General features: G+C 39.5%; 1 protein-coding gene across 1 annotated transcript; it reads right to left on the reverse strand.

Moving 5' to 3' along the window:
* Positions 1–1,720: 1,720 nt before the first annotated feature.
* On the reverse strand, positions 1,721–4,932 carry LOC133715046 (probable hexosyltransferase MUCI70). Its single transcript, XM_062141362.1, has 6 exons — positions 4,426–4,932; positions 3,889–4,106; positions 3,530–3,706; positions 3,297–3,452; positions 2,696–2,972; positions 1,721–2,175 (listed from the first exon to the last, which is right to left on the reverse strand). Exons 1-6 carry the CDS (start codon positions 4,784–4,786, stop codon positions 1,943–1,945), a joined length of 1,422 nt encoding a protein of 473 aa, XP_061997346.1. The 5' UTR covers positions 4,787–4,932; the 3' UTR covers positions 1,721–1,942.
* Positions 4,933–12,519: the final 7,587 nt, after the last annotated feature.

A 12,519-nucleotide genomic window follows, 5' to 3' on the forward strand; every position in this document is an offset into this window, starting at 1 on the left:
GGATGAGAAGAAGAAAGAGAAGTGCCAACAGTGTGGAGAGGAAGAAGATTGAGAGGGGTTCGTATACAACAAAGAGAAGGGCACAACACATTGCATAAGAGAGGGTACTTGATATTTTTCCATCCAAGGGCTTAAGGCAAATAGGCTACATGAAATGTAACTCAAATTGAATAGGTTTTGCAGAATGTTGGTGGCAAGACTGTATTTAACTGACAAACATATAAAAAATATATATATATAAAAACTGAACTTTGACTGAACCAGACAGATCCGATTTGGTTCAGTTTAAAACATCAGAACTCAAAAAATAAAACCAAACCCACAAAATTTTCAATTCGATTCAATTCTCAGTTCAAGCCCAAAACCGAACCAATTTGGACCGAACTCACCCCTAGTTGGTGCACCAACTATTAAGATATTGAATGTAAGACTAGAGTTAAGGGCCAAGTAGAATGTAAAAGAGGACCTCATTGTCTCACTAGTTTTCATATTCTCATGGATAGACATTGATTTAGGGTTTCAATTACTTCATTGTGTTAAGCACGTCTTCAGAGCTGGAGTCTTATCAAGTTGAAATATCAAAACTTTATAAAAAGCTAAACAAAATAAAAACCAACCACAACAATAACTTCACATTGTATTAAACTTATTGTGAGTCGGTGAGCCGTGGCCTGTTGGTTGGCTAACTGGCCAAGTTTGATCGAACCTAAGATCAACTTCTTACTAGTTGGAACCATACCCATAGCCCCTTCTCCAGATTAGAAATTCAACAAATCTAAACTACATAATATATAAACATTATATCATTTTTCACTACATACTTTAGAAAAGAAGAAAAGAAAAATAGACCGGTGGGTCCCAACATAGTTTAGCCACTGCACTAGCATTTATGTAGAGAATTGAATTGACCGATTGAGCCATTAGAGAAGTGAAAGGCAAGCACAAAAATTGTACATTTCAACATAATGGAATTGGTCTAGTAGAACTGTAGAAGCATGCTAGGCTGCAAGTGGGATGTACGCTGCAGGGCTTCTCTTGGTATTATGAGGTCTTTAGTTCGAACCCTAACTTATAAAAAACATTCCTTGGAGAGGAGCTATACCCAAGTTGCTCCCAGCCCCGAAGTAATAGCTCATTCAACCACCATTTTGATGTACCAAAAAAAAAAAATTGTACATTTCATTCCTCAGATCAGTTTGCTCAGAATATCTAATTCCTTAACCATTGCGGCATTGCCAAACCGTAATAATTGTCGTCAAGACTTCCGGCTGCCGTCCCTTCCAACAAGCCACCAAAAAACAAAGACTTACCAACAACCACGAGTAAAATCCAACAAGGCTGGAAACCGGGGATCAAGCAACACAAGATCTACACCCCAAGCTGCTGCTATAAGTCGAATCAATTCTTATAAAATAAATAAATCAAGAGGTCAATCTGAATGCCAAGCAAGAAGTCGGCCCAAAGGACTCCAACTCCCTCCCAATCCTCTCAATTTCAACCAATAAAGATCTCCACTCTCCACCACAAGCCAAACTAGCTGCAGCCCACACCCACCAAAGAGAAACTCATCAACGCTTACGCCTACACCGGACATGACATGCAGATCCGCAGTCTAGGCTAGAGACCCTTCAACGTTTAGGTTGGAAACCTAGCTTATCTCTCTCTGTCTTAGCTTAATTGCTAAGCTATGAAAGCAAACTAATTGAAACTACACAAAGCATAAGCCGAATAACAAATATTCCTTTGATAAAAATATGGGAATAAATACATAGAATGAGAGAATAATATTACAAACCTATGTAAAATCGTACCTTTTCAAGCTAAAATATTGAAGTGGGATAATTGAAGGTACAAATGAATGAAGGAATTTAGTACTGACCGAGTTCCCAAGCAAAATTCTATTCAGATTAGGAAATTGAAGCACTACCTGTCCACCCAAAAGTCAAATTTTCAGAGGCTTAGTCTTGCGTATGTGGCCCATACTATTAACAAGATCTTTGCGGGTGCATACAGGAAACATGTTGATGCTCTTGAGCACTTTCAACCTCCACAGTACATATGGGAAACTGAGCTGATCGCGAGATGTGAAACGGACCACCTCGTTGAACCAGAGGCACATAAACATATTCGTCAACGGGGTATGCTCCCTAACAATAACAGATGCTTCGGCAAGAGCTGCACAGGTCAACGATGCAGGGATTGAGCACAGGAATAAAACAACAAGGGCACAGGCTTCTAGATCATATAGTTTTGGAGGTTTTTGTTCTACGTGTCTGTACCTAACATTGATAGTTCGACTTATATGGTTGTGGGGGGGCCTTCCTTTTTTAAACAAGCTCTTTCTATCCTTCGATTTTTTTACATGAGGGTAGTTATTCTCATTTCTGAAGTGTCAGCTATTGGAAAGGGCTCATAAGAACACAATTGGAGATGAGGACTGATAAACAAAACTTGAATAAATAGGAAGTTTTTCCTTTTTCCTCAAAATTACATTAATATCCAAAACCCAGTAGTGAATACTCTTTATTTATCCAAAACTATGGTAGACTAAACTACTGCAACTTCAAAAACAATGCAGGCAACAGAGATGCATAATAACTTAACAATCTTTCCAATCATGAAGCATCATGGATGTCCACATATCAATCGAGAGAACATGTTAAAACAAGTAATAGAAGGGGGAAAAAAACCATACCTTTCTTTCCATTGAACCTCTTGTCTTCTGGCAATCCATCATGACGGTACTGAGCCAACTGTACCTCAACTTCTTCTGGTTTGGCCTTGTTTTTCTTGACAACGGCCTTTGCCTCATCATAAACGCTACTGCGAGCTCCATGTTCTGAGATCGCAAGTACTGAATTGGTACGCCAAAGAAGGGCTTCAAGAACACCTAAAGGGTCCCTCCTAAATTGGGACTTCGAATCCACCCAAATGGAATACTTTGAATGAGGAAAAAGGCGATGTGCCAACATCTGACACCAGACCAAATATATTAAGTCTCAGAGAGATATTCGCACACAATATGTATGATTTCGACTAACAGTTGAAATAGAACACTTGAATATCTGATATTTCTCAATAAATTAACATAATTGATGTGACTACATCAAACAGAACTATTACAGAAAAATAAATATGATAAGACAATAGCCCTTAGAAATCATGATAAACACATTGCCCTAAAGTATAGGTTACAAAGGAAAGCATGATCAAGATGCAATGCAAATCACACTTAATCAAATACAAAATGAATGATAAAAAATGTGATGAATTAAGTGAGGCAAAAAACTTGTCACCTTGGGGATTTTTCCATTCAACCTTTGGTCTGCAAAAGGCAGATCGCTTACAACCACAATGCGCCATCTCCCAATAAATCCATCCTCACCAATTCTATGTTCAGCTGATTCCTGAGTACTTACAGTAACTTCATCCCAAAAAGCAACATAGCAAACCTGCACAAATTCAGCACCACATAAGAATACTGAACTTGAATAGCTAACAAGTGATGCATGAGGGGAAGGATAGAAACCTTCTGAAGAGATGCCTCTGACATTCCAATGGGTTGATAAAGATCATCTCCACCACCGAATGCACAAGTGGAGACTACAATGTCACAACTTTGCATGTAATTCTTGTCTTCATTTGAGATCTTAAACCCACCATTTTCACTGTAGAAACCACAGTTTATGGTAACAGTTTCATTTACCTGTGAGCAACAAAATTCTAAGAATATGAATACTGTCTCTTCTACAACAACATAAAAAGATAAAAACACATTGACATCACATCCAAATCAATAAGTTTGCTGTTGACTCTTGATCTTATAAATGATACTGAGCAAAATACTAAACTAGACCCGGAAATTAGATAAAAGATGCAGCTTATAACCTTAAACATTTCACCTCTCTGATCTAGAGTTTGATTTCCCGTAAACAAATTAAATCTTGTGGCCTCTGTGTGCTCTTCAGACCGGGTATTGTACCCTCCTAACAACGGACCATCATTCTCCGTTCTGTATAACAATTTCTTAACAGGACTAGTGGCATCTTCGCGCACAGGAATTTCCAGATGCTCAAGTTCTTCAGGAGGTAAGATTTGCAAGCAACCTAAAATTATTCACAAACTCATGTCACATATCAAACTTCTCTAACATTCCAATTCTTCGCTTCCAACCACAGTAACACATAACCCAATTATCAGTAACACTAACACAACAATAATGGCCTCTACACTCTCTCTTAAGCCTAAACAGGTATGAAGTAATTCAAGATATTTAAACAGTCAAATATTTACATAAATGAAGCTTAGAAACTGAGTCGAAACTCGAAAACAAACAAACTTGACATCATTTTCCTTCAATTATTTCACATTTCCCTCCAAACTATAGAAATCAAACAAACAAGAACAGAAGAAAAGGAAACTCACGTTCCCTAACGCCATGAATAACCCGAGTGATAGGATCAAGCCGATTCAAATTGCCTTCGGATTTCTTCTCCGAACTCGCATTGAGTTCCGAGTGGACCAAACTCGGCTTTTCCGACTTATTATTGAGCTGTGGGGATTTCCAGCCGATACTCCAAGCCTCGTACAGAAGCAAACCAATGGCTGGGAGAAGAATCAGAAGGGCCCAGTACTTGACCAGACTCCTCACCACTCGGCGGAGGAACTCGTTCTTGAATCGGTGGCCGAGTTTCTTGCGCTTCCGGCGAACTCGGACGCGCATCCGGCCGAGCTCGTCGGATTCGTCATCGGAGACTGAGATTGATACGCTGTTGCTGTTGAACATTGAGAGCGGCGTTGGATTGGAATTGAAAGTGAAATTGGGGGGAACTAGGGTTTCTTGAAATCAAACTGATCCAAGTGTGGGAGAGCTCTCTCTTGCTATAGTGTAGTTCTGGCGTTCTGTGCTGACGAAATTACAAGACTCTCTGATTTTTCCTACTTCTTTTTTTCTATTTATTCCCTTTTTTTTTTTCTTGTAATTTGCTAAATGGACGAACAGTATTATATTTATGAAATAACATAAATATCCTTTAACTATAGGTTAATCTCAAGGTTTCAAATTTCGGTTTCGGTTTCGATTTCGGTACTTCAAATTTAAGGAAATTTCGGAGAAAGTTTCGATTTCGGTGGAAATTTCGGTTAAAAATAAAGAAATCAAATTAATTGCATTTATAAAATGATATTTTTGAATGAAACTTTTACATAGACTAAACTAACCTATAATAAACCTATTTACAATGTAACATCTCTAAAATTATACATTTATAATAGAATTATGATATTTTATATGGACGAGTAATTAACTAGTACTGTAGTAGGTTGCTAAACTAGTGTTTTTATCTATGTGTATTGATAATGTAAATATGATTTACTTTTTTTAATAATTAGAAAATTACAAGGAGGTGGGGCGGGGCACGTAAAACCAAAACCCCATGAATGAAAATGAACAAGTACAACAAAAGGAATATAAAAGCTACTATGATGTGGTTCGATGTAGCTGGTTGAACTGCTTTCATTTAGTATCATACAATACTGCTCCCAAGTACATGAATTTTGGAAATGATTTTCGTACTTCATCACATGGTTATTGTATGTGTACGTGTTGTTCCCTTTCCACATGCAATCCATATATCAGATATTGTGGAATTACCTAATATGATGTTACAGTGTATGAAGCATACAATATTTGAGACGAAGCAAAAAGGAAATCATGTTATGGTTGGAGCATTCAACTTTGTAGCAGATAAAAACAAAAAGGTTTTTTGTTGTATTCAACTTGATTGCAAAAAAAAAAAAAAAAAATCAAAATTTCATATTTTCTCTATAAAAGTATGAAGTAAAAATTCATTGTAGGTGACATAAAAATTTAATAGAAATTTTGGACAAAATTTCGGTGTGAATTTTTAAATATATATTGTGTGTGTAGATATTTCGGAAATTAAGAATTTCGTGGAAATGTAAAGAAAATTTCGGAAAATTTTGGGAAACTTCTGACGGAAATGATATAGCATATGAATTTCGTTTCGGTACTTCAAAATTACGGAAATTTCGGCAGTTTCGGAGAAATTTAAAATCTTGGTTAATCTATACTATTATTAAGATAAAATAGTTTATTAGTCAAAATTAAGAATTTTGACAGAAATAACCTTAGAAGATTAAAAAACTTTGAGCACTAATTAAATCACAATGATAATTATGACATTTACAAAATATACTTTTATTAAAACAATAAACAAAAAAAGAACACACAACTCACTTTTCTCTCCCACTATCTTTTCTATGCAATAACTGTTATCTTTTTTATTTTCTGAAAAATAAAAAATATGTACTTGCACATGCAAAGCATATGTGGAGAAAAGCTAATTACTATTGGGGTTCTTGATCCAAAGCACCAAAATCAGCTAAAATTATCTCACTTACCCCAACAACAAATTTTCATTCCCACTTACCCAATATAAAGCCAAATGACAATTTTGTCTGTAACCAAAATAAATAAACCCCTTCATATCTCCTTCAGATCTCTATCTCCCCCCCTCCTCTCATCCCTTTCCGATTTGTCCGACCTTTTTAGCTTCGCCGGAGCAACTCTCTCGAACTTTTTTGACTTCGTCCTTCGGATAGCTTTCAGAAACTTCAAACCCGATTCTGATTCCTCAGCACTGTCTCTCTCCTCTCTCTCTCTCCACCGCACCGTAGTCGAGGCTCGGCGCCGTCTCTCTTTCTCTCTCCTCTATCTCTCCCCTCCGCGCCATTGTCGAGGTTCGGTTTCCAGATTTGTCATGGCCTTGGAGACAAAAGACCTGCAAGAGCGATAAGATCGGAGAAGTCCTCGTCTGAGGAGAGATTCTGAGGACACTCATGTTGCTCTTCTTCTTACATCTTTAATATTGGTTTGTTAGGAACGACCACGCGTCGATTCCAAAGTCATGATTTTTTTGCTGTTGTGTTGTCCTGCTCTTCTTCTTCAATCTCTAATAATATATACATTGCCTAGTGTTGATGGTGCTCATATCAGTCACTAGAGGCCAAAAGATCTGTAAGTGTGTAAGATGCTTCTTTGTTTTTCTTGGTTACAAGCGTTTGCTGTTGCTTTTGATGCTAGTCTATATATTTGGGACCTCGCATGTTACACCCCACATCTGATATACCTTTTTACTGAGTTACATGAAATTCTTTATGGTTACCGTTCGCGGTTATAATTTTAACGTTTAGGGGGTGGTTAAAAATTGACTTTTTATGGGTTAACAATTTGAGAAAATTTCCTTCATGAAAGTTGTAGAGGACGTTAAACCGAGCGCGTGCATATGTGGTACGTAAAAATCGGAGTTCGTATGTGGAAGTTATAGCTTAAAATGTGAAGTTACTGTTCATGGTAACAAAAATATAAATATAGAAAGTTACCACTGTAGGTTTCCATTTTCGGAAACCCGGTAACTCTCCCTCTCTCTTCTTCCCCGACTTCTTCCCCCTTTCGGCCCGATTTTTCTCCCTTCGATTTCTCCCCCTCCGGCCGACCCACGACGGAATCCGGCTACCCCCAGGCTCGTCTCCTCCCCCTTGACACATTGGCGGTGGTGTTTTGTGAAGATTTGGCTGGAGAAGCTTGATTTCGCGCCGGGAAGGTAATGGTTTCAGTTTGCGATTTTTGCCGATTTCCGGCGATTCCGGCCTTCTCCGGTCACCAGACCGGCGTCGAAGGTCGGGTTTTTGCTGGAGATGATTTCCCCTAAGGTCTTGCTTCTCAATTTGCAGTGTGGAGGTTGAATCGATCAAACCCGATCCTAGGGTTCTTGAATTTTTTTGGAAATTTTTCACCGGCTAAATTGGAGCTCTTCCAGGTAAAATTGGAACTTCTTGTAGTTGAGAAAGGGGTTGGGTCTGTTGAGTAGGTGGTGCTGCCAAAATTTGGTGGCCATTGGTGGTGGTTGCCGGTGGCGCGTGGGCCCCACGTGCAGCCACTGTGGGTGGCGCGTGGTGGCGCGTAGAGCTGAGTTTTAATTACTGTTTTGGCTCCATAAATCCTTTATTGATTGTAGAATTTTATACATGAAGTTTGGACGAAATTGGAGGAATTACGAATTGAGTATAAATGGTTAATTATCGATTTACGTGAATTCGATCGCCAAATTTCTTTCGAATTCACCTTAGAATTCTTATAGCGATGAATGAATATTATTGGAGAATTACGGATGGATTCGATGTGAATTAAGGAGTTGGTTTTTGAAGGGGGACGTTATGAATCTCAATTTCTAATTATCGTAAAGTTAATTTTCGTCCTGTAAATATATTTTTACGAGTGCTATTTGTACAGGACGAGAGGAGTCCCCATACGAGGAAAATACCGAGCGACGTCAGGATTGACCATATACTGTGAGTGGACTTTTATTTTTTTTAAAGAATGATGCATGCATTTATTTAATTGGTTCCGAGGTTATAATTTGTTTATCGTATTATTTGCCCGAGCATATGGTTATTTTCAAAAATGGTTTTGGATATTTGATTATTTGAAGGTTTTATGGAGTGCGGGGTCACGTCATTGGATTATGCTTATTTTCTCTTATTTATTTATTTCCGATGTGATTTCCGGATTTATACTATTTACATTATATTTATATTCGGCGATTTGAGATTTTTATGAGATTTTCGAAATGAGATTTCGATGGAGTAAATCTCTATATTTATTTATCTCCTATTTATTTTTGAACGTGAGATTATCTTGGCGTGTGGGACACGTCATTGGAAATTCTTTTACGAGAGATGGGGAAGCCTTTTGTATTTATGGATTTACTTGGTTTTTCGGATTTTCTGTTGCCATACTTTGGGTGACTATTATCATTGCTAGCATTGATCTTCCGCCTTTGTGGCGAGGTGATGGGATCATCGAAGCCCTCCGCCTTTGTGGCGCTGGTTACTGTCTCTGTGACAGTAATTCTCAAGCCCAGTATCCTATCGCTACACATAGTGGCGTAAGGGTATATTACGGGAGTAATGGGAGTACTTTAGCCTGGGAGGCTATCACCCGAGCCTGGGAGGCTCACTCGTATGGCTATCGTCTTCCCCTACTCATTATACTATTTTCGACTAGCGGGGCTAGTCCGATTTATTTAAGCCAGCGGGGCTGGTTTTATTTCCTTGAGTATCAGAGTTTCAACCTTTTCTTTTAATTGTTTGTGACTAGCGGGGCTAGTCGGTTTTCTTGGGCAGAACTTCTCTCGTTTTGGTTTCCTTAATCATTGCATGCATCGGGAGTTTTTAAAGAAATAAATGTGGGAAAGTATAAAATCCATTTGGTTTAAATTTGTTTATTTTTGTCCACTCACGCTAACGTTTTTTATATACTTTTCCCCTGGGCCCTTCGGTTTCAAATGCCCAGTTTACAGTGTTGCTGCTCGGCGTATAGGAGTGAGCCATAGTGACCGCATCCGCTTCTGTCATCATATTTTGTAGGTTATTTATTTAGCCTACTGTACTCTATGTTAAACTTATATTCCTAGAATGCTCTGATTATTAAGGGATATGTGACCCAAACTTGTATGAATTATATTTGAGGTCTATGACCTAACTTTGGTGATTGTAGTAACTTGTACCTCTCGGAGATTATGTATGATGTTGTTAGCTTTGAGATGGGATTGGTGGAATTTGGGAGCAGGGTGGCTCCAGGAGTTGTGGTTGGATTATTAGAAGTGAATTTTGTTTTCCGCAGGATTTTGGGTTATCCATTTTTAAGGGAGGTTATGCCGAAATTTTTGGTAAATCTCCTTTAAAGGTGGGTCCCGCAGGGCCACTTCGGATTCCAGGGTGGAATTTGGGGTGGGTCCTGTCATCGCAGACTTGGCAATTAAAGCAAAGCCAACAGACCACCAAGTGACCAGCCTTTGGTTACAAGTGTGTGGGATGCTTCTTTCTATCTTTCTTTTTCTTTAGATTGATTCATAAAATAAAAATATAAAACGTAGAGGAGCCTTGCCGCCTTGGTTAGTTGGTTGTCCTATCCATTTTGGCTTAAATAGATAATGTATATTTTAATGGGTCCTTGACCCAAAGCACCAAAATAAGCAAAACTTATCCCACTTACCCCAGCATCAGATTTTTGTTCCCACATACACAATTTAACACCAAATGACCATTTTACCCTCCACCCAATTAAAGAATTACAACTGCGCCACTCTGTCCACTCTCTCTCTCTCCCCTCGGACACCGATTCTCTCTCTCATTCTCCGATCTGCGTTCTCTCTCTCTCTCTCTCTCTCCCCCTCTCCCCGCCCTGCAAAACCCCGACGCCAACTCCGCCTACTACCAGAGTCGGGCCGCCTACCACGGCATCGTCACCAACTCTCTCTCGCTCTCTCACCGCCGTCGAGCACGACTGCAGTCGCCGTCAAACGATTCCGATTCTGAACTCGACCGCTCAGTTGCCATCGTCGTCAACCTCAACAACTCGGCCTCCAACTCCGATTAAGACTTCGACCGCTCAGCCAACGAGGAGAAAGCCGATCTGATCATCTTTGGCTAGGATTGATGAGGACCACATCTCCATTTGCAGCCTCGATTGCACGATCGTTGGCAATCGTGGATGAGGAGAAAACCGGATTGATCGACCTTCCCCTATAACGACGCCGTTTTCACTGAGGAGGATTTTGCTAACATTTCGAGGATTGGAGAGAGCAGCAAGCACAGCCACCGGTGACGTCTGGCCGGATTTCTGGGTTTTTGCTTCGATTTGGTGCCCAGAGTATTTCTCTGGGTGGCCAAATCAATTTTTCTCTTCCGTTTTTTTTTTTTGTTAAGTAATGGGGCAGGGAGAAAGGGAAATTTTTTTTGAATGTCTATTGGGGGCAGTAGACATCTATTGGGGGGCAATATGCGTTTTTAAATTTGAATTTGGACTAGTGAGAGAGAGAGAGACGTCTATTGGGAGGTAATAGACATCTATTGGGGGGCAATAGACGTTTTGAATTGATGTAATCTCCTCTTTTTTTTTCTTTAATCAAAGTTTTATTTGTGTAGTTTTAGGAAGATTAATTACCATTTCGGTAATCTAAACGTCTATTGGGGGGCAATAGACGTCTACTGGGGGGCAATACATGGCTGATAGTCGTCTATTGGGGGGCAATACATGGCTGATAGTCGTCTATTGGGGGCCAATAGACGTCTATTAGGGGGCAATAGACTATTGGGGCAATAGACGTCTATTGGAGGGCAATAGACGTCTATTGCCCTTAGGGGCAATAGATGTCTATTGGGGGCAAAAAAAACTTTCCGGTGAGATTTTCAGCAAATTCCGGTGGGCGGCAGCCGGTGACCGGATTCCGGCGAAAGTTGACCGGATCCGGCGGCCGGTGACGGGCTCCGGCGAAGTCTCCTATGGTTTCTCTCTCTTCCATTTTCTCTATTTCTCTCTCTAAGTAACAAAGGGGTGAGGGGTAAAATGGTATTAAAAAAAATTAAAAACAAAAAAAAAATCTTAATGGGGTATTAGGGAAGACTCCCTTAGAGTGTATTGGGTAAGAGAGAATTAAAAAAACTTAATGGGGTAAGTGTGAAAAAAATCCCTAGAAATGGGGTAAATGGACAAAACCCCTATTTTAATTAAACATCATGTGTTCAAGAAAGTCAAGTTTGGTGATATTGATATTTGACCATCAAGATATATTTTTTGGGGTTTTGACCATTTAGCTTAGAAAAGAGAAAAATTCAGCTACCGTCCCCAAACTATTCTGCCAATGTCAATTTGATACCCGAACTCTCAAAAGTATCAATGTGATACCCAAAGATCTAAATTAGCATCAACGTGATACTTCCGTCCAAAATTTTTTACGGCGCCGTTTGTTTGCTGACGTGGCAAGCACGTGGGTAAAAAAAAAAAAAGTAAAATGACCCATTTACCCTTCTTTTTTTTGGAGAAAAATTCAGCTATCGTCCCCAAACTATTCTGCTAAGACCAATTTGATACCCGAACTCTCAAAAGTATCAATATGATACCCAAAGACCTAAATTGGCATCAACGTGATACTTCCGTCTAAAATTTCTGACGGCGCCGTTTGTGTTGTTGACGTGGCAAGCACGTGGGTCCAAAAAAAAGGTGAAATGACCCATTTACCCAAATCGAGCAATTGACAGTGTGTGGGAGAAGCCAAAGGTACCAAGTACCAGCTGCCAAGTCTTTTTCTTGATCTAATTGTGCTCAAATGCTATCTGGGTTGGTTTTGCTTTTTTGGTTTATGCTGGGTTTGTTTTTAGTTCTTGTATACATGAATTCATAGTTATATGTTGCTTTGACCTTGTGATTGTGATTTTGATCGGAGTATGTGATATCTGTTGTTACTGACATGACGGTGGCGGTGGAGGAAGATGACGCTGAGGTTGTGGCGGTGAAGGAGGGCGTTTGATGAACGGAGGTTCTATTAGTGAATGGGTGACGGTCTTTGCGAAGAAAGAAGATGGTTGGTGGAGCTAAGGTTCACCAGAATTTGGTGTGCAGCGAACCAGTTTCCCAGTTGGTTGTCCCGAAAGAGG

This window comes from Rosa rugosa, chromosome 6, assembly GCF_958449725.1.
Source record: "Rosa rugosa chromosome 6, drRosRugo1.1, whole genome shotgun sequence".
Lineage (NCBI taxonomy): Eukaryota > Viridiplantae > Streptophyta > Magnoliopsida > Rosales > Rosaceae > Rosa > Rosa rugosa.

Bases quoted from the DNA above. Each gene is read 5' to 3' on its own strand.
- LOC133715046 (XM_062141362.1), bottom strand. From the start codon at position 4,786: ATGTTCAACAGCAACAGCGTATCAATCTCAGTCTCCGATGACGAATCC. The intron at 2,973-3,296 runs GTGACAAGTTTT...GTCTGGTGTCAG, and splicing joins TGAATGGAAAAATCCCCAAG to ATGTTGGCACATCGCCTTTT. The intron at 2,176-2,695 runs GTATGGTTTTTT...TGACCTGTGCAG, and splicing joins GAGGTTCAATGGAAAGAAAG to CTCTTGCCGAAGCATCTGTT.